Source organism: Benincasa hispida, chromosome 12, assembly GCF_009727055.1.
Source record: "Benincasa hispida cultivar B227 chromosome 12, ASM972705v1, whole genome shotgun sequence".
Lineage (NCBI taxonomy): Eukaryota > Viridiplantae > Streptophyta > Magnoliopsida > Cucurbitales > Cucurbitaceae > Benincasa > Benincasa hispida.
Window position 1 is genome coordinate 48,513,221 of NC_052360.1, and position 21,158 is coordinate 48,534,378.

Consider the following 21,158-nt stretch of genomic DNA (forward strand, 5'->3'; position numbering starts at 1 on the left):
AACATGGAACTCTTTCCAACATTTGCAACTAATCCAAACAACCCTGCAAAATCTTATAGAACTTGCTTCACAAACTCTAAAGAATCACTCAACTAAATTCCTATTTTTAATTAAAAAATAAGTTATAGATCCATATTTTTTCATATCATTATATATATATATATATATTGTAGTTTTTGTTGCTGTTTAGATAACAAATAACAAAAAAGGAGGGATCATTGTCACTTTGAGGGAAAAAACAGTATGTTGTTGAATTTGTGAATTACTTTTTATTTACTACTAGTTATTTATTTATTTTTATAATATTCGGTTTTTTTTAGTATTTAAGTTTGATGTTTATACTTTTTCTAGTAGAAAAAGTTTAGAATTTTTGTTTATTTTTTAATACAAAATTATTAATTTGAATGATTTTTTTAAATAACATTTGATTTTTTTTTAGTATTAGCATTTTTATAGTTTAAGGTTTAAGGTTTTTTTTAAAAAAAAAATACAAAAAGTTATAGTATTTTTGTTTGTTTTTAATACAATTTCTAAGTGCATTTTTTTCAGACAAATGTTTTGAGATTTGTATTGTTTGCAAATGGTCATATGATTGATGGTGTTAAAGAAGTTGAATATGACCAACCAACATATGGGGGTTTTAGCAGAAATGTGAACAATGGACTTGTTTTTAAACAATTCATCCAAATGGTAGGGATGCCACTTGGTGTAGATATGAGAGCAAACTAGTTAGAAATAGTACATAAACATCCTAATCTAACACCATCAAGATCAGTAAGGTTTATGTCATTCCCTATTCCTAATGAACAAACAATGAACCATATGTTTTCAATTGTAATGTTGCTCCCAAACTTCATGCATTTATATGTTAATGTAAGTAGGATAAGATTGGATATAAACTTGAATGCACAATCTTCTAGTCAGTTTGAAGAGCCAACTCAATATATTGATCCTAATCCTGAATTAGTTGCACTAATCTGTGATGATGAAAATATGGTGGCTAACAATCTATGCAAGGATTTTAGAACAGAAACAAATGATGAATTTGAGGAGTTGGACTTTTGATGGTTGTGAAGATGAGTTACCTTCAAATACAATCTCTAATTTAGATATGAATGTAATAAATAGCATTCAAGAACACGACCCAGTTGTAGTCTCTGTGGTTGTTGACAATACCAAATTGTATAAGAGTGTGATTTGTCAAGATAAAGAAATGCTACAACATGGGTCAAGTATTTTGCTATTAAGTGTCACATACTATATGAGGTCGTAGAATCAAATCCAACAACAATAGTTGTTGAAGAGTTCGGTACCTCAACAAGAGTTGTTGAAGTAGGTTCATCTAGTAGGTCAAATCTACCTCCAGTATTGAGGGAACCTCAACGTAGTGGGAGGGTTGTGAACCCACCTATTCGCTATATGAATTTAACTGAAATCCTAACTATGGTAGTTGATGACGAGGTTGAGGATCCATTTTCTTATAAGAAGGCAATGGAGGATGTTGACAGAGATGAATGGATCAAAGCCATGGATCTCGAAATGGAGTCTATGTACTTCAATTCAGTTGGGATCTTGTAGATCAACCTAATAGGGTTAAACCTATAGGTTGTAAACGGATCTACAAGAGGAAATGGGGTGCTGATGGGAAGGTGCACACCTTCAATGCTATACTAGTGGCAAAAGATTATACCCAGGTAGAGGGAGTCGACTATGAGGAGACTTTCTCGCCTGTTGCCATGCTGAAGTCTATCTGGATCCTCTTATCCATTATCTCATATAATGACTATGAGATATGATAAATGGATGTCAAGACTGCTTTTCTAAATGACAATCTTGAGGAGACCATTTAAATGGTGCAGCACGAGGGATTCATAGTCCAAGGTCAAGAGTAAAAGGTTTGCAAGCTGAATCGGTCATTTATGGACTGAACAAGCATCTCGATCTTGGAATATAAGGTTTGATATTGCGATAAAATCTTATGGCTTTGATCGGAACATTGATGAGCCTTGTGTCTACAAGAACATCATCAATAGTTCAGTAGTTTTCCTAGTGTTGTATATAGATGATATCCTACTAATTGAAAATGATGTAGGCTTACTGACTACATTTAAGAACTGGCTAACGATCCAATTCCAAATGAAATATTTAGGAGAGGCTCGGTTTGTTCTTGGTATTCAGATCTTTCGAGATTGAAAGAACAAATGCTAGTACTGTCTCAGACATCGTATATTGACAAGATGTTGATCAAGTATTCGATGCAGGACTCCAATAGGGGCCTTTTGCCTTCCAGACATGGAGTTACTTTGTCTAAGGAACAGTGTCCTAAGACACCTCAAGAGGTTGAAGAAATAAGATGGGTTCTCTATGCATCTGTTGCAAACAGTTTGATGAATGTGATGTTATGTATAGACTTGACATTTGCTATTCAGTAGGGATAGTCAGTAGATATCAGTGTAATCCAGGATATGATCACTGGATAGCCGTTAAAAACATCCTCAAGTATCTACGAAGAACGAGGGACTACATGCTTTTGTTTGGTTCTACGGATTTGATCCTAACAGGATATGTCACACCCCCTCCCAGATTACCCTTCTTAATCCAGAAGTGAATGTGACGACAATAATTACGAACCCTTGTGTGGCACTTATTGTCTAACTAACAACCTTAATCTTCTTAGATCCTTGGAATACATATATAACATTCACCAAACTAATGAAACTTTAAAAATAACCTCAGAACACCAGAGATCAACAACAATATAACTACATTATATTAACAGGTACAGAGTTCAGTGGGTCACAACATACTTTACTAGTCCCTAATCTGTACAAAATAAACACCTAAAACTGCTCTTTAGACTTTTGGACTTTTAACTGGAGTCCTTGAGTAGCAGAGCAGCATGACAGCTAATCTCTGGGGAGATAACCACTACCTGGGAGAAGAAAAACATTTGAAAGAATGAGCTACTCGCCCAGTGAGTGACTTAATAAAAACATAAATCTCATGCTTAAACTAAAAGCTAGAAAACAAAACACTGGAACTAAAACATGCCAAGCAAACGTGTACATAAAACTTTTAAAACCAGTGTATCTAGAAAAATGGTTGAATTGATTCCCAGTTGAGAGAGAACCCTTTTGTTCGATCTCTCAACGTCGGATATCCTTGTTTAAGAGAGAACCTTTTTGCTTAATCTCTCAAACATAAACCTGGGCTGGGGTGAGAACTCTTTTGTTCAACACCTGTCAGCCAATGCTTGGAAAGAACCCTTGTGGTTCAATCCTACTGAACTAATTAACTGTCATACGTGCACGTAAAGCAAACTGGATCCTGACGTCAAAAATCATAACTGAAGCAGGGTACCACTGCTTATTACTGAACTGAGTGAATTATTCTGATACCTTCTCTATGTACTTCAGTATCATAATCATAACATAATTGAAACCAGGTAGTACAACTCAGATACCTTCTCCATGTACTTCAGTATTGAGCTGAAAATACCTGATAGGAAAACATTTTCAGAAAACAAGCTTACTGAAAGCTTGATCTCATAAAACATAGTTTTCATAAGAATATCATTTACTAACGCATGCTCAACAACATTAAAAGCACATATACTTTAAAACATAATACAAATACTTGTAACTTAAACATGTCATAGAATCTTCTTTTGAAAACTACCATGGTTCTACCATTGTACCAAAGCATATTTCATAAACTTGGTAACTAGCATGCTTTTATAAACTTTAGGGAAATGCGTTGCTTGGAACTTCTTGTAAAATAACTAGCATAAAAGTAACTGTCAATAAAGCATGGATTATTAAAATATTTATAAAATATTTATAAATCATTTATAGTCACTCACAGGTTCTTCAAGTTTGCTTCCTTAAGGCTTGATAGGCTTCTCCAATGGGCGTTGAATCTACACGTATAAGCATACTACTTAATGTTTACATTAGCCTTCCATTTAGGCCTACTCAATAAATCAAGCTTACATGCCAAACCATCACATTGTGCCTTCTACCATTCACTTATAGGGTTGGACACTTAGCCAATTTGGAGGGCTTGAGTGCCAAAAGAATGTACCCTTTGATCTCCCATACTCCCCACATAGAAAAATTTTGGAGCATCAAATTTCAGATTCAATTTCAACAATTCATAACTAAATTTCTAAAACTCATCTCAAGGAACTTCCTTCTACAAACTTGCTTAGAATCAAGTTAGCAGCATTACCTAATTTTAGCTCAAAATTTCCCGTTGTTTGATCTGCAGATTCAAGTATTCATCATTGGCCCCAATTCAAGCAGCTGCCTGCTTGTTCAACAACTTCCAGTTCAAATTTCAAAAATATATAACTCGAATTCCAGGCCTTATCTTAAATAGTTTCATTCTACAAAGTTGTTTATAATTTAGTTAGCAATATTACCTCAAATTTTTAGCTCAAAACTTTTCACGATTCGTCCTGGAGCTTTAATTCTTCATTGATGGCCTAGATTCACCTGAGAAACGAACCCTTCGTTCTTATTTTACTCCTCCGACCTTATTCCAGAAAGTTTTCCCTCTAGAAGCACAGCTACAGAAAGTAGACACACAGAGCTTTCGAATGCCACTGGAATTACACAAATAGCCTAAGTAATCTGTCCAAACCGTTCAAATGAATTTAGCCTTCCTTCCTATGCGACCGCCAAACTAGTTGCATGAAATCTCCTTGGACCATTTAGCCCACTAATGAAGATTAATGGCTGAAATTAAACAAAATTTTCCTTTAAATTTTATATCCTAATGTAATATTTAATAATTTACTTGATGGGTATAACATTTTCCTTTTAAAAGAAACAAATTCTTATTTCCCACTTTCTCTATTTTGGGAATTCCAACAAATTTAGCTTTACATTTTAGTTAATCTTTCTCCTTTGTATAGTTAACCTATATTCAAAATTTCTCACTAACTCGTGTTTGATTCCTCATATCCAAGCACATTACGTGAGCTCCATCCTTAGCCAACATTTAGTGAAATTCAGTCGATCAATTGACCCTTCATTCACTTTGCCAATCTAGGTCATCTACCACATCATGGCTTCCTTCTTTCTTCTATAATTCCTAGGACATGATTCCATCATAGCTCATTAGAAGACATCAGATTACCTACTCTTACTTAAAGTAATTAGGGTTCGGGTTTTACAAGATATATGGACTCTGATTTTCAGACTGATAAGGATTCTAGGAAATCCACATTAGGATCAGTGTTTATTCTTAACGGAGGGGTTGTAGTATGGCAAAGCACCAAGTGGGGGTGCATCGCAGACTCCACCATGGAGGCTGAGTATGTAGCGGCTTGTGAAGCTGCTAAGGAGGCCAATTGGCTCAGGAAATTCCTGACGATCTAAAAGTTGTTCCAGACATGTCAAAGCCCATCACACTTTATTGTGATAATAGTGGTGTTATTGCTAATTCTTGTGAGCCTAGGAGTCATAAGCGCGACAAACACAAGAGCGGAAGTATCATCTCATTCGAGAGATTGCGCATCGAGGGGACGTGATTGTCACGAAGATAGCTTCTGAGCACAACATTGCTGATCTGTTTACAAAGGCCCTCACGGCTACAATGTTTGATGGTGACCTTCAGAGTAGCCTTTGGGCTTATAGACCAGTTTGGATCAGCCTGTGGCTTGTTGATCAGCTTGGATCGGTCTCTAACCTTTGATCGACTTGGGTCGACTTCTAGCTTGTTGATTGGCTAGGATCGTCCCCTAGCTTGTTGATCTGCTTATGAGCTTTTCCTTGAGTTTCAAGACATTTCAGAATGTAGGTTGTGATGATAGGATCAATTTGTTGAAGTCTTCTAATCTTTGAAGCTTCTAATAGTTTCAGTCTTCAATTCTTCAAAATTTGTACTCTAGTCTTTGGAACTTGAAAAGTTTTAGTCTTCAACACTTGAGAGCTTAAGAGTTTTGACTTGGGAGCTTTAGCCAAGGGAGTTGTGTTCTTTAGATCTTTAAAGTTTCAACCTTTGAATTTTCAGAGCTTTGGAATTTTAGTCTTTAGAGCTTTAGAGCTTCAGCTTTTAGTTCTTCCAACCATCCCTAAATGAAGAGGTACGGTCTTTATTTATAGAGGTTTCTCATGGGTTAGGGTTGGCAACAGGACGGGACGGGGCTGGGGATGCACCCCTTGTCCTTATCCTGTGGGGATTCGTAGTCCCCGTCTCCGCCTCATTTTCCATTTTGGGGAGTCGAGGTCTGAGTCGAGGAATTCCCATGGAGAAAAATTCATCGTTTATATTTTTTTATTTTTAATAATTTATTTATTTAAAATCAATTAAATTTTGGTTTTATATTGAAATGTAAATATTTTAGATAACAAATTAATATTATTATTGTTTTATTTATTTAAATTAATAATTAAAAACTAGCATTTTATTGTAAATTCAATATATAATTAAAAGTTAATTATATAAAATGAAATTAAAAAAATTTAGAAAAATAGAAAACAATAACGAAAGCTACTGTTATATATATATAATCAATAAAATATATTCGGATCGGGGCAGGGACAAACACGCGATTTGTGTCCCCGATTAGGACGGATACCCGCAGGAATTTTTGCCAACCCTATTCATATGGGCTTGTGCCAAGACTTTAGTTACTTGAACTGATCCAATTTATAATTTTTACGGATCCGAACTTTCATTATAATGACATGACAACTTGTGATTAGCTGAGATTTCTCATTCAACCATATGTTTTAAAATTCAAATTATGCATACAAATATCAATGATTAAAGGTTGATAAGGAAGATATCTGGGCGCTTCTATCCAACCAAAACCGGTAGTTTTGATTTGAAAATTAAGTTAAATTGGCATAGATTTTCTCTTTAGGTTTTCGGGACAAGTACAGTCTGGACCCATTGTCTCTCGTGCGCTCTGACCATCTCTTGCTCACGCCCTGGACCATCACGTTTTAATCATGCAATATCATTACCTCATCAAATATATATCTTAAGATCGATCTATCCCCTCAAGGCCAAGCCCTTATTGAAGTAGTCACTTCAAATACAAAAGAAAATAGTGATACGAACGAAACTGCTATTAACCATCTCTACAATACCCCAAGAAAAATGTATTCCACAAGAAGGCGGAAGAAAAAATCATCACAGGAATCCATGGAGGAAACTAAAAGCATGAGTTTGAAATGATGTCGTATAAACAGTAGAATGCCTAATGCAATATTACCTTGATAAAACTGTAAATCCCAAATTAAGTCCCCAGAATTCTTACACAAATAAAACTAAGAACTGTATTGGTATAATAAAAAATTCAGTTCTTATTTTCTTGTCGGCCCAAACACACAAAACCCCATGAACAATCATCATCAAGGTTTGGAACTTAAAAAAGGCCAGCTTTCAACCCAATGCTTGAGAATCAACTGCAGAGTTCAGACAACGATATGCATAGCCAAGGAATCGGACATTTTTGCTTTTGGAACAAACAGGCATCGTGAATCTACTAGATATAACAAAAAGTATCAAAAACTTGACTAAACTGAAGAATTCTAGAAGCATACAGAGATGTATCATGTCCACTAATAAAGATAAATGTTATCAAAATTGAAAAATGAAATTCAACTGCAACACAATTCTCCAGTATCCTTGTTTCTGAGATCAAAATCACAAACTAGTATTTGATAGGAGCAATAACTTCAAGTTGGGGACCAAGCTTCTCCTCAGCAACCTTCTCGGCTTTAATCCTCAGCTTATTTAACTGTTTCTTTCTCTCATATGCAGCCTGAGCTCTTTCCTTTCTCTTCCTCTCAAGTTCCTGCATTGGAATAAGACATACATATGTAAGGAACTGAATTTTATGACGACATAAGAAATAAAATAAGACAGAGGGAGCAGGATAATCTAAACATGAAGAAAAAGTGTTTTGATGGTATATTAGAAGGTAATATACAAGGCCTATTTAATATTTATAGAGTAAGTTAATAACAGAAAGTAAAAATAATACAGCAGATTAATAATAACTACTCGTAACAAATCAGAACACCACTAACAAAGGGAACAAGGTGAAAAGAGGGCCAATCCTAAACATGTGCATTATTCATATTTCCAAAGATTTCCCACTTTGAAATTTGCATGCATAAGTGATATATACTTCCACACTCAAGTTCAAAAGTATTTCAGTTAAGGGGAAAATGTGAAAAGAAATATTCAAGTAAACAAGTAATATTGTCTTTTTTAATATCCGGGCCAGCACCCAAACTACTCTCACGGAGCAAACTGTCTAACCCTACAACATTTGGTGTCATGGGAACCCACAGGATATGAAAAGAAATATGCAAGTAAACAAGTAATATTATTAAATTAAAACTCGAGATTGGAGATCACCACACCAGTAAGAAATGAACATAAAAAAAATGCTAAACATTCAAAAGGGCGAACAATATAAACACCCAACAAGCACAAATATAGCATTTATTTAAACTAGACTACCAAGTGTTTATCCATAATTGAGTAAAAAAATACCAATTGTAGTTATACTCAACCAAACGCCAAAATATACTTCCACCACAAAGAGCAACATGAGTTCGTAACAATATGCACAATAAATTTCATTGACACATTTCGGAACAATATGGACTAATTTTAAAGCTCATTGCATTCTTACCTTAATGGTATCATAATGGTTCCATCCAACCTCCGAAGAGAGTCTGCCCAATAAGCAGTACTTATGTCCAGCTTGAAGCCTCAAGACCCTGAATTTCCAAACCAACATAACGAATTTGTAAATACAAAGACCTCACAATCAGAACAGAAGAAACATTAAACGATTAAGCCCCCGAACAAAGCTTACTTGAGAGCATCAGGGATGACCATCCTCTTCATCTTATTGTACGGAGGAGGAACACCCTCATACGCCTTCAAACGAGCAAGCGCCGCCGCACCACGCTTAGTCTTATGGGGAATCATCCTATAAAACCCAAATCAAATCCAGTAAAAACAAAGACACCAATCACTACCAATCGCAAAGAGCGAAATACACAAATGTAGAAGAAAGGAGGAAGACAATACCCACGAATGGTGCGCCAAAGGATCTTAGCGGGGGCACGGAAGTGAATGGGGCCATGAGAAGGCTTGGTGTTCATTCGCTTCCTCAAGAAACGCATGTACTTCATCTTCTGGCGAACCAATCCGCCGGAGATGCAGATCTCCTCGCACCTGACGACCACAACTTTCTGTCCATTGAGAAGCTCTTTGGCGATAATAGAAGCGAGCCTTCCCAACATGTGATGCCTGGCGTCAACGACGACGCGCTTGGCACAGATACCTGAACCGGACACCATCTTCTTGTTTCTGTGTGCAAAAGCCTCGAGCGGCTATCGTCGTCTTCTTCTCTGTGAGGGAAATGGTTGGGAGTTGCTAGGGTTTTTCAATTAATATGTGAGAGACGCCTGAATCTTATTGGGCCTCTCATATTGAGCCTACTTTTTCATGGGCCTCTCTTTGGGCCTACGGTTTTTGGGAAAATATTTGTGTTTTTTTTTTAAAAAAAAAAACTACTTTTTGTCCTATAATCTCTTGGGGCTAGGGTTTTTTGGTAAAGAGTAGGGCGAAATAGATATCTTATTATTATATTTTTCAAACTAACGTGTCTTGAATATTTTAATATTATTGAGGTTAAACATAGCAAAAAAATATATTAATTATTATTTTTCTTAAAATTAAAAAATAAAAATTAAGAATTTAAAAATGTTCGCTGTTATTCTATTTATTTATTATTATTAGGAAAATTGTATTGTATGATAAATACATTTTAAGAAACCAAAGTATGACTTCAATGTTTTTATGATTGCATGTGTGGCAATCATATACAAATAAGATAATAATCACATAGAAATCGATAACAATTAAATTTTTAGGCAGAAGTTTTTTGTCATGAAAAAAAGTAAAACCTAGAAATACGCGCCATTTAATTAAAGTTACAATTGCCCCTTTTTATTATTTTCTCATTTTTCTCCCAAATTGTTCGATGCGGAGAGACCATAGAAAATAAAAAAAGAAAAAAAAAACGGAGGAGGAATGAGAAGAGAAGAAAGGATCAGTGAGAAAGAGATAATAAGCTAGAGAGAGAAAAAAAATAAAAGATTAAAAAAAGTAATAAGTAATATGTGTTAAAGGGGAAATTTCGCCACGTATTTACCATGGAAATAAATTCATTTAATTTAGGGCTATTTAAGAATTAATATGTGCCCTTAAAATGAAGTTTGGAGACAAAGAAATAGCAAATTAGAAAAATATCAATTCCAATCCAATTCAAGTCCATGGTAGAAAAATCGTATAACCCTCGTGAAGACCTAGAAGACAAAAACTTAAGTTATTGAGTTATTGAAGGCTTTGAAGTCAAACCTCTAATACGACTTCAAAAACAATTTCCTCCAACTTCAAGAAAAAAACATCAAAGAATTATGTTTTAGATATTGTAATCGCTATACTAAAATCATTACAAATATAAAGTTCCTTCAACGAATTAAATTTCTTCAAATATGTTTTCTCTAACCTCATAAAAGAGATTTTTTTAAAGCAATACTTTGGTGCATCCTACACTTATCTTTGTGAACCCCACTCTTATCGTACATAAAAATAATAATAATTAAATATTTGAAGAAAAAATTGGATATATATTATAGGTCCAATCTAGATGTATCTTAAAGTCTGAGAGATTGGAATATAGTTAGAATTACTGTTGAAATTCATGAGAATTTGAAGGCAGAACGAAAATAGAATCAGAAGAGAGTTGGATTGAAAATTGTTAGAACCGATTAAAATCTCATTCCATTACAATACCACAAACCACCTTTAAGTATTTGGAGCCAACTTCCTTCAATAATTAAGACGCTTATTACTTTATAAAAAAGAAAAAAAGATACATAATCTTCCATCCACATTGAACTAAATGTTCAATTAACCCGATGTGACATCAATAACTTTCTAAAGAATGGAAATTCATTCACATATTCTTGGTAGCCATTTACACAATACATGAAAGAACTAAGAAAGCGAATTTGATATAAACAGCATAGCTTCATCAAGACCGACTAAAATCACATAGTTCAAAGTGAGATTAAACAAAGAAACCAAATCAATATCTCAAATGGCAAGGGCATAACACCACCTTGTTTAATTGCAGAGCTGGTAGAGTTCTACCATTTTTCTGAAGCAACTCCCAAATGAGGGGAATAATATGGAAAGCAGATGGGGAAGGGGGAGAAAAGATAACTATATTGGAGGTAAAGAAGTATCACTGAGCTCTTCAGTCGCCTAGATGCTAGGCCACGATAATAATATCTCGACTACAAATGGCATCAAACACTTTTGAGCATAGAGTGGTTTCAGCTTTCCATACACAATTTCATTCCCATCTTCCTAGAATTTGAAACATTGATACAAGGAAAAGAAAGAAATCCAGTTCATACATAGGCGTCGGTAGCACGTCGAGCTAACCTAACTCAAAATAATATCCTGCATTTTACTTCTGCCGAGATTGCTCTGCAATGTCTTCCGGAAAAGATGACATCAGTACCAACCAAGTCAAAACAAATCAACGGGTAGGATGATCATGATGTGTATTCGAAAGGCTGGGGTGGTTGAGGCTCCTCATCCATGGCTGATCCGGAACCTTGCTGCCCAGTTGCTGAACCACTGGCAGGTGATGCTGTTGATGACGGTGTGTCCGTTAGAGAGAGGACCTCAGGTTCAGAAGGATGCAAGTCTTTTAGTAGAACGAAACCCGAAGGCGCCAACTTCACCGGTACATATCTGCTTTCCTCTAAAAATTTGATGAATTTTTCCTGAGCAGGAACCACTCTAGCTGGGTTGGTCAGAATTTCAAAAGAGGGCTCTGGTTCTGCTTTCTTCTCAGGTGGGTTGTCAACCTGCCACATAGTAGGGCAAAGAACACGGTACGACTATCATCATAGTTCCTTAATAATAAAAATTTAAGATGCAGCACAGCTATAAGCAACGTGAAATACAGCATAAACCTAAATCGACACAGACTGAAATAAAAAGCAGGAGATAACAGCATCAAGTGAAATTTACCTGCATGGAGTCACCATCCTTCTCAGAGGACACCTTCCCTTTAGCAGGATTAGAACCTGTAGATGAAGATTCAGCTGCAGACGACTTTTCAGCAATGTTCTTTTGTTCAGCTTCTTTCTTAGCCCTGGCTTTAGCCTTTGCTGAAGTTGACAAAACTGCAGTTGGAAGTTTTACGGCAGACGTAGCAGTAGGCACAGTGGTCGGTTTAGGATACTCAAATAATGACGGTTTTGCATGAGACAGGAAATCAAACTTTGGAACTTTTAGGTCGTTATTCAGTCCAATAAATGCCGTGGGTGAGAAGGACAAGCTGATAAAATAGATAAGGGGATACCAATACCAAAACTGGCTGAAAACAGCAAGACCAACAACTGCAGTGATTTTGTCATGTTTGGTCTTGGACAACAACCTTATAGTAACATTCCTACCGCCAGCATCTAAAATTCCTGATGCCAAGATTGCTCCCATCTTGCTCATGGTATCTTCATGCTTATCTAAAATTATTTTCTCCAATTGTCGCCTAAAATAAGAAATTATATATTAATTGGAAAAAAAGACTTCAGAAAATAGAAATGAAAGAATATAAAAAAGGACGATACCTGAATGCTCCAACACGAGAATCACTGGCTTCACTAATCTGGACCATGACCATAGCCATTGCAATAAGGGCACCTTGTCGAACGAAATCAACAACATCTGATGTTAGGGGCTCCAACAAGGATATAGCCTCACTCAATCCAGTACCCGCACAAGATATGCCCACTGCAAGAGCAGCACCATATCGAACATGTGGGTTGTAAGATTCAGACAGCAAGGAGACAATTCGAGGCGTCTGTGGATTTATAAACAAAGTGAGAACAGAACTTCAGTTATAAAAGATGAAGGAATGAGAATGTTAAGCTGGAGTAACTCGTTCATAAGAATTGATATAGCACTGACCTGTTCAGGCTCTGAGTAGAGGACAAACCCAAGGGCAAGAACAGCTGTTCTCCTAACATCATCGCTCACATCGGATACAGCAAAATGAAGCAACTGACGAATTGCCTTGTTGTTTGCTGTACCTCTGTATGCCAATGCTAATGCATACATACCACCATAGCGAATTATAGGATCTTGATCTCTAGTCATCTGCTCAATTAAGGTATCAGCTTCTTCTTCTCTTCCATAAACGGTGAGGGCTATCCCCAATGCTAGGCCACTGAGTAAGAGTATAAAAAAAATAAGAAAACAACAAAATAGATGTATAGAACACTACACCAAGTACTAATCTAGAGAACAAAACCCTAATTACCGGATGATCTTTTCATGCTGTGTCTCATGTGCATAGGCAAGCATCTCACTAGCCTTCTCACTCGCCGTACCAACCATAAGTAAGCCCATACTGATGCCAGCAGCTTCACCAGCAACGGCACTGTCTGTGTATAGTACACTCTTGATGTCATCATAAATCTCTTCATCAGCAGTCCCTAGAGTTGCCAAACCAAGACCCAAGCAAGCACCATGTTGTATAACCTGAATCCATCAAAATAACCAAGATTTATCCATACTGCCCCAACATCAAGTATCAACTACCAGTAATTTAAAAGACTGTACCTCTACATTAGTACTTCGTAGGCTATCTCGAAGGAACTGTTTTATGCCTTCACCATGGTTGGCATGAATAAGACCTAGAGCATAAAGGGCACCACCCTCTGAGTAAGGACTGCCGCCACCACCAGATGCACCTTGTGGCAGGTATGGTGCCATAAGAGATCTTCCCTGCTGCAAATGGCCTCTGTGAATAACACCAAGCCCTGCTGTAGCACTAAACTTAGCCCAGTTGGTGGCCCTGCTCAACCAGTCCTAGATAAGTAGAAGAGCAAGATGGCATAAATTTCAACAAACAATAAATTAATTACAAAATGAAGGAAAAGCTTATAGTCCAATATCAGCCTCACCAAGTTCTCACGGAGAAATGTATCCACCGTGGTTCCAGCATGCATGATTGCATTAGCATAAATTGTAGCACTGTGACAGACACTGTTTCTCATCTCAACAGATTGCTTTATTGTCTTCAGAATGAGAAGATCCGATCTATTAACAATTAAGGTTAAAAAAATAATAAATAATAAAAAAGAAAAAGATAAAAGGATAAAAGTTACTAGCTCCCCTTATACTTCAACCCTGGAACCTTAGTTTGAAAAGAAAGGCTTAAGAAGAAAATCTCTTACTTGTTGTGACTGTATAAGAACTGCAGGGTCAAGTGTATTGATGTTTCTCCTGATAGAATTCCCTTGATTTTTGCATATCTTTCAGCATATACTACCTCCTTTGGATCTGCTTGTTGTACATTTAGACTGGGGGCAGAACTTCCATCGGTCATTTGAGCATCAGCAGCAGGAGAACTCTCACTTTGAGCAGACTCGTTCGAACTAGGCTGTGCTGCTGCCGGAGGTTCAGGCTTGGGATTTGAAAGCCGATCCCTCACATTTAATAAAAATGCCTGGTGCTCGTTCTCTATGAGATCAAAGGCAATTTGAAATGCGAGAAGAGTGTCGTCCTTGTTTTCAGATCGAAGAAGCTTTTCCAATATGCTTGCAACACCTTCAGGTTCATCCAAGAACATAAGACACTGACAAATACTCAAATAATCTGGAGAAGGCAGCTTCTGATATACTTTGACAAGAAGACGAAGAACCTACAGGATTAATGAAACAAGAAAGATAAGCATCAACCTCAACATTTTCATCCTATTGTACACTTCAGACTACACATTTTAATTGGTTAACTTCCAAAATCCGTAAAGCACAAGCATTTCTTCTAAACTGAATATATGGGCATTCTAAGGTCTCTGAAAGAATGAACAGTTAAACATCCAAATTCAACATATACTCTAACTAAAATTAATAAATTCTCTTAATTCTATATTTGTAACTTGATATTAATTTTACACATAAAAGCTCCAATCAAGAGAAAGAGATGGGGAACAAAACACTTACATCCGTACTAAGAAAAATAACAAGGGCAGTCAAGAAAATAAAACACAATTCTTCACAAAGAGTTAGGTGAAATAGTCATAGTGATCCGGTTTTTAACCATTCCATATAAGTTGTCACTACATGATTGAATCAGAAAGTAGCAGGGAAGGAAGAAAATGTGAACAGTAGAGTACTTCCACTCTTTTTAGACAATTTCACCAAAATACTCACTAAAAGAAACTCCCTAAGCCCTGGATCACTTTGCAGCCACATAAATGTACAATAAGAAAGGGATTTATGCCTAAGCTTATTTCTGGTGGGTAACATGTCCAAGCCAGTATGCATAATGTTTCATGTTATGAGAATCTGAGAATTCCATCTTGATTCTTGACATCTTTTTCACATCCAATATAAAAGTAGTGTTATACAATATAATAGTAAATTTTACCATAAAAGCAATATCACTCAGACCCTGCCAAAAAAGCAAAAATTGATAGAACGGGAAAACAATGTAAATACTCACCTCATGTCTATATTCTCTAAGGTTAACAAATGAGTGTGAAACATTTATGCAGTAGGAGAGAGTTCCTTGAACATTATCACTTTTTGTGATTGCTTCCTCTAATTTGTCCAATCTTCGGCACTCAATCGCAATTCCCATAGCTTGTTGGTATTTCCCATCCGTTATACACCTAAATGGACACATGGTGAGTAAGCAATGGGAAGTAAAGAGTTGCATCATGCTAGAAAGAGAGAAAGACACACATACTTATTAAGCATTCTCTCCACAATTGCCTCCAACCTTGGGTCAACAGTTGTCCCTTCTGTGTTTGACTCTGCTGCCTTAGACTTAAGACTAGCATATTCATCGATAGCTTTAGCTGAGAATTCAAGTAAAGAAACACCAATATCAAATTATCAAGTCCTTCACTTTATCAAAGCATCCTAAAATTCCTATATAAATGTCAATCATTTCAAGTACAATCATAATTTATTGACAAAATACCCATAACCAGTAACTATCTTATTTGACATACATAAGTTTCATCTTGGGCCACAAACAAAACTTTTGAAGCATATATATATAAGTTTAGTTAACAACTTTTACACACTAATACATATAATTGATGAAGATAGTGATTATTCTTACCTAGAAGAGTATGAACATAATCAGAATCTTCAGAAACATCAAAAAGTGAACCAGCTCCAAGAGCATAAGATAGGGAGTCATTAAGTTCACCCAAGTAGTAGAAGACCTGCAAGTTAAGGGTTTTTCTATATAAGAAACATTTCATTGAATAAATAAGGGAAAACCCCAAAGCACCCATAGGTAATTATAAAAGAGATTTCCAATTCGAAACTAAATAAGAATAGAGAGACTAAAATGATTGAAAGGGTGTCTACTTTTGCACCAAATCAAAGCCGTAGAGAGAACCAAATCCAAAAATCAATATCAAAGGTGAGTTATAGATCCTCCTTAAAGATCTGTGAGTTAAAGGTGGGTAATCCATTATCAATGAATGGAAAACAAAATAGTTCATAGATCCTCCTTAAAGTTATCGGATTCAGGGTACTTTGATTTTTTTACCTGATGCAAAGGATATCATTTCTCATAAATTTATATCAAATGGCTATAGAAACATGATAGAAAGAGAATGAAGAGAAACAATCTGTATCCAAAAGAAAAACCGTTAAAGAAAAGCCTCATTTACCTTTGACACAAGTAACGCTGCTAATTGTCTCTGATGTTGATCGAATTCTTCATCTTCATACAAGCTTTCACTGAAAAGGAGTGACATGTTTTACAAACAGAGTTACAATGTGCTATCATAACATTGACATCACCAGCAACACGAGAAATAAAGCACACCAACAAATAATCCATCCCTATATTTTTCCACAACACAGGTCTGCATTCATACATTTTTTTCTCTCTTTTAGGAAGAAACCAAGCTTTCATTGAGAGAAACAATAGAATTGTACAAGGACATATAATAACAACAACAACAACAACAAAACCTAACATAAGGAAGTATAAACCCTAACTACAAAATTACAGAAAGGCCGAGTATTTAACCCCATAAGAAGCGTTAAACCTAACAACCTTTCAAACCTCCTCACACAATCTCCCCACCTTTTCACAAATCCCTATCCATCAAATTTGTAAGAAAATGATAGACAATAAGTCACCATTAAACAATACCCCGTATAATCAATCATGAATGATGAACTCCCATGAGTTACGGGCTATCCCCGCCACTTTCCCAAACAAAAAATGCTAACCTCGTCACCTTAACTTAGAAGAACTCCTGAGAACTCCTGGACATGTATAACATGTCATGATCCAGGGAAGATGTAAAAAATCAGGCTCATAAAAACCCAACAACAACTGGAATATCATAACCAAAACACCATCTATTTTGCTTAGGAAACTCGCAAATTTCTGATTCAGAACATTGTCAAAAGAAGAAAAAGTAACTAAACAAGCAACCTGAATTAGAGGGCACGGTTGTTTATCACTAATCTAAATGCCAGAATCAGAATGCAGGTCGACATAAAGCATCATTCCACTTAACTTCAACCCAATGTCTAACCCAGCATTCGCTAATTATACCAATGTCAAGTTGAATTTCTCCAAAATTAAACACTTCGGCACTCCAAACTCCAATTTCCCGAACCCCAACAAAAGAACGCGTCAAAACATCAAGTAAGACCCGCTAGAATTAGTTAGTTTAGACATTTTCCACGATGAATCCATACCGAAAAGAAACAATCCACTCTCTCACTCGTCAATTAACAGCCCTACAATCCATGAAAACTAAAAACAACAACACCCAAGTACACAATCGAAGAACCCAACAAATTAAAACGCAAACTTTCATCAAGAAAAAAGAAGAACGCAAATTCGTACATGACAGGGACGCTAGTTGAGATCTCGGGCCAAAAGTTGTCAACCAAATTGTTGAGATTGGAGAGAGCGTGAAGCTTAAGCAAGGGATGGGTCTCATTAAGCATCGCCAAGAGCCCACCCGCCGAGCTCACCAAGGTCGCCATAGGTTTGAGGAAACGAAGACTGAAACGGAGCTCGGATCTGTGGGAAAAGAGGAATGAATCGAAAAATCAAAACTAGGGTTTTAGAAACCCTATTGGGGAAGCAAGTTTCTGGGAACGGAGAGGGAGAATGGAGATGAGAAAGAAGAAGGAATGGAGTGAAAATTGGGGGATTCGCTACTGAAATGGTTTGCTTTTTGTATCGAACCTCTCGATCTACCAAAACCTGACTTATCCAACAAGTCAGTTCCTTTTCCCCTCTTTCTCTTTATTTCTTTTTCTCCTTTTTTTTTTTTTTCATTTAGATCATATATAATTTTCCAATAATTTTGGTTTAAACCCTATAACATTGAAGTCGATAATAGTTTGAACTTTTAATTGCCTGTATGATAATAGTAATAATCAGGCTACACTATAAAAAATATTCTTGAATAGTGTGGTTGTAATGTAACAAAAAAATAAAATAAAGATTAGAAATGGGGATTTGAACTACGAATCTCTTAGTTCTCAGCACATATAGATGTAAGTTAAACTAAACTCTTGTTGACAATATAACAAAAATTTAGACCTAGAAATATGTGGATATCTAAATTTTAATTATGGGTTATCGTCACACAATTTCAAGTCTTAATTTTCATTTAAAATTCTTGGGCAAATTACAAAAACCATCCTTAAAGGATAGTTGTGATTACAGTTATACCTTCAAACTTTTAATGGTAAAAAATAAGCATTCAAACTTATACAAGTTTTAAAATTTGGCTCTCAAACTTACATAATTATAGAAACCGTGACAACTGTTTAAATTTAAGGGTTTAATTTTTATCATTCAAGGGTCTAACTTCTACAACTATAGTAAGTTTGAAGGTCCAATTTTGACACTTGTAGATGTTTAAGGGTCTGATTTTATAATTGAAACCTTGAATGTGTAATTACAGCTATCATCATACATCAAACGTGGCTTTTGCATTTTACCCTAAAATCCATTTCTACTTTAGAAGTAGTTTTGAAACGTTGATAAAGATTAAAAATAATATTGCTACTATGGAAAGTATATGTATAGTTTTGAAATAAGTGACAAAGTATAGGGTGCATTTTATAATTTAGCCAATAAATAATTAAATAACATTTTGTTTTTTTAGTTTAACAACCGTAGAAGTAATAGATCAATTGGTTAACTTTTTTTAGTACATTAACTGTAGGATGGAAGATCAAATTTTCAACTTAAAGAAATGAAGAATGTGACAATTAGAACTTCCCTTTGGCTCGAAGCTTTAATTTTCGAGATAGTAATTACTATTTTTATCCATGGACCTACATTCGAGATTGGTGATTATATAGTATATATCATTTTGGTAATATTTTATGTGTTGTTATAGATTTACAGTACAACGTAGTCCTCCCATCAAATTGTGGATCTTTATGTTGGTTTTATTAATTTATGGATTGGGTTCACACAGTTTGAAACTCAACTTGAATTTGGATTCCATAGTTTTAAATGTATCAATTTGGTCTCTATGTCAAAATTAGCACTATCATTTGTGAGCTCTCCAAAATTCTATCTCCTCTCTTCTCCTCCCTCTCTCACCCATTTTGCCCTCTCTTCCCGCCTTCATTATTCCTTCCTTGGCCAGTTAGGTTAATTATGTACTAAGACTGTTAGCCACCGAATCCCTCCTTAACATTGAAATGTTTAAGACTGCAGTAACTCAAAATAAAAAAACTTAGAATTTTTCCTAAAGAAAATGCTCAACTTTGGCACCTAAGATTAGGACATATCAATCTCAATAGGATTGAGAGATTGGTAAATAATGGACTTCTAAGCGAGTTAGAAGAAAATTCTTTACCTGTATATGAGTCATACCTTGAAGGAAAAATGACTAAAAGATCTTTTACTGGAAAAGGTCACAGGGCCAAAAAACCCTTAAAGCGAATACATTCAGACCTCTGTGGTCCGATAAATGTAAAAGTAAGATAGGGGTTTGAATATTTCATCACCTTTACTGATGATTATTCAAGGTATAGGTATGTTTATTTAATGCAACATAAGTATGAATCATTTGAAAAGTTCAAAGAGTTCAAGGCCGAAGTTGAAAATGCATTAAATAAAACAATTAAGACATTTCGATCTGATCAAGGTGGAGAATTTTTTGATCTTACATTCCAAAACTATTTGATTGAGCATGGAATTGTATCCCAACTCCCAGCACCTGGTACACCTCAGCGGAATGGTGTATCAGAAAGGAGAAATCGAACTCTGTTGGATATGGTTCGATCTATGATGAGTTATGCTTCCTTACATGATTCATTTTGGAGTTTAACAATATATATTGCAGTGTATATTTTGAACTGTGTTCCATCCAAGAGTGTTACGAGAACACCTTTGGAGTTATGAAATGGTCGTAAAGCTAGTTTACGTCATTTCAAAATTTGGGGTTGCCAGCACATGTGCATGAGACAAATCCTAAGAAACTGGAACCTCGTTCAAAATTATGCCTATTTGTAGGCTACCCCAAAGGAACGAGAGGTGGATACTTCTTTGACCCTAAGGAAAATAAAGTGACAAGTATTTATGTCGACAAATGCTACTTTTCTAGAAGAAGACCACATAAGGGAGCATAAGCCCCACAATAAAATAATGTTGAATGAACTTTTCAAGGAATCTATTGAATCTTCAATAAGAGTTGTTGAAGAACCTAACACTTCAACAAGAGTTGTTGAAGTTGGATCATCTAGTAGGTCAAATTCACCTCAAGTGTTGAAGGAGCCTCGACATAGTGGAAGGGTTGCGAACCGGCCTGTCCGTTATATGAGTTTAACAGAAATCCTAACTATGGTAGCTAATGGAGATGTTAAGGATCCATTGTTTTACAAGGAAGCTGGAAGATGTTGACAAAGATGAGTGGATCAAAGTTATGGATCTCATAATAGAGTCTATGTACTTCAATTCAGTTTAAGATCTTGTAAATCAACCTAATGGAGTTAAATCTATAGGTTGCAAATGGATCTACAAGAGAAAACGGGTGTTAATGGGAAAGTGTAAACCTTCAAGACTAGACT

At 35.7% G+C, this 21,158-nt stretch overlaps 2 protein-coding genes across 2 annotated transcripts; both read right to left on the reverse strand.

The window, feature by feature from the left end:
• Positions 1-7,396: 7,396 nt before the first annotated feature.
• On the reverse strand, positions 7,397-9,418 carry LOC120092529 (60S ribosomal protein L13a-4). Its single transcript, XM_039050639.1, has 4 exons — positions 9,067-9,418; positions 8,849-8,965; positions 8,663-8,750; positions 7,397-7,813 (listed from the first exon to the last, which is right to left on the reverse strand). Exons 1-4 carry the CDS (start codon positions 9,336-9,338, stop codon positions 7,670-7,672), a joined length of 621 nt encoding a protein of 206 aa, XP_038906567.1. The 5' UTR covers positions 9,339-9,418; the 3' UTR covers positions 7,397-7,669.
• Positions 9,419-11,147: 1,729 nt separating this feature from the next.
• On the reverse strand, positions 11,148-18,344 carry LOC120067011 (26S proteasome non-ATPase regulatory subunit 1 homolog A). The gene is made up of 13 exons (XM_039018373.1): positions 17,962-18,344; positions 16,763-16,832; positions 16,201-16,306; positions 15,820-15,931; positions 15,574-15,742; positions 14,304-14,770; positions 14,031-14,166; positions 13,687-13,935; positions 13,385-13,605; positions 13,033-13,291; positions 12,693-12,925; positions 12,094-12,613; positions 11,148-11,927 (listed from the first exon to the last, which is right to left on the reverse strand). Exons 1-13 carry the CDS (start codon positions 18,102-18,104, stop codon positions 11,610-11,612), a joined length of 3,003 nt encoding a protein of 1,000 aa, XP_038874301.1. The 5' UTR covers positions 18,105-18,344; the 3' UTR covers positions 11,148-11,609.
• Between the last annotated feature and the right edge of the window lie 2,814 nt (positions 18,345-21,158).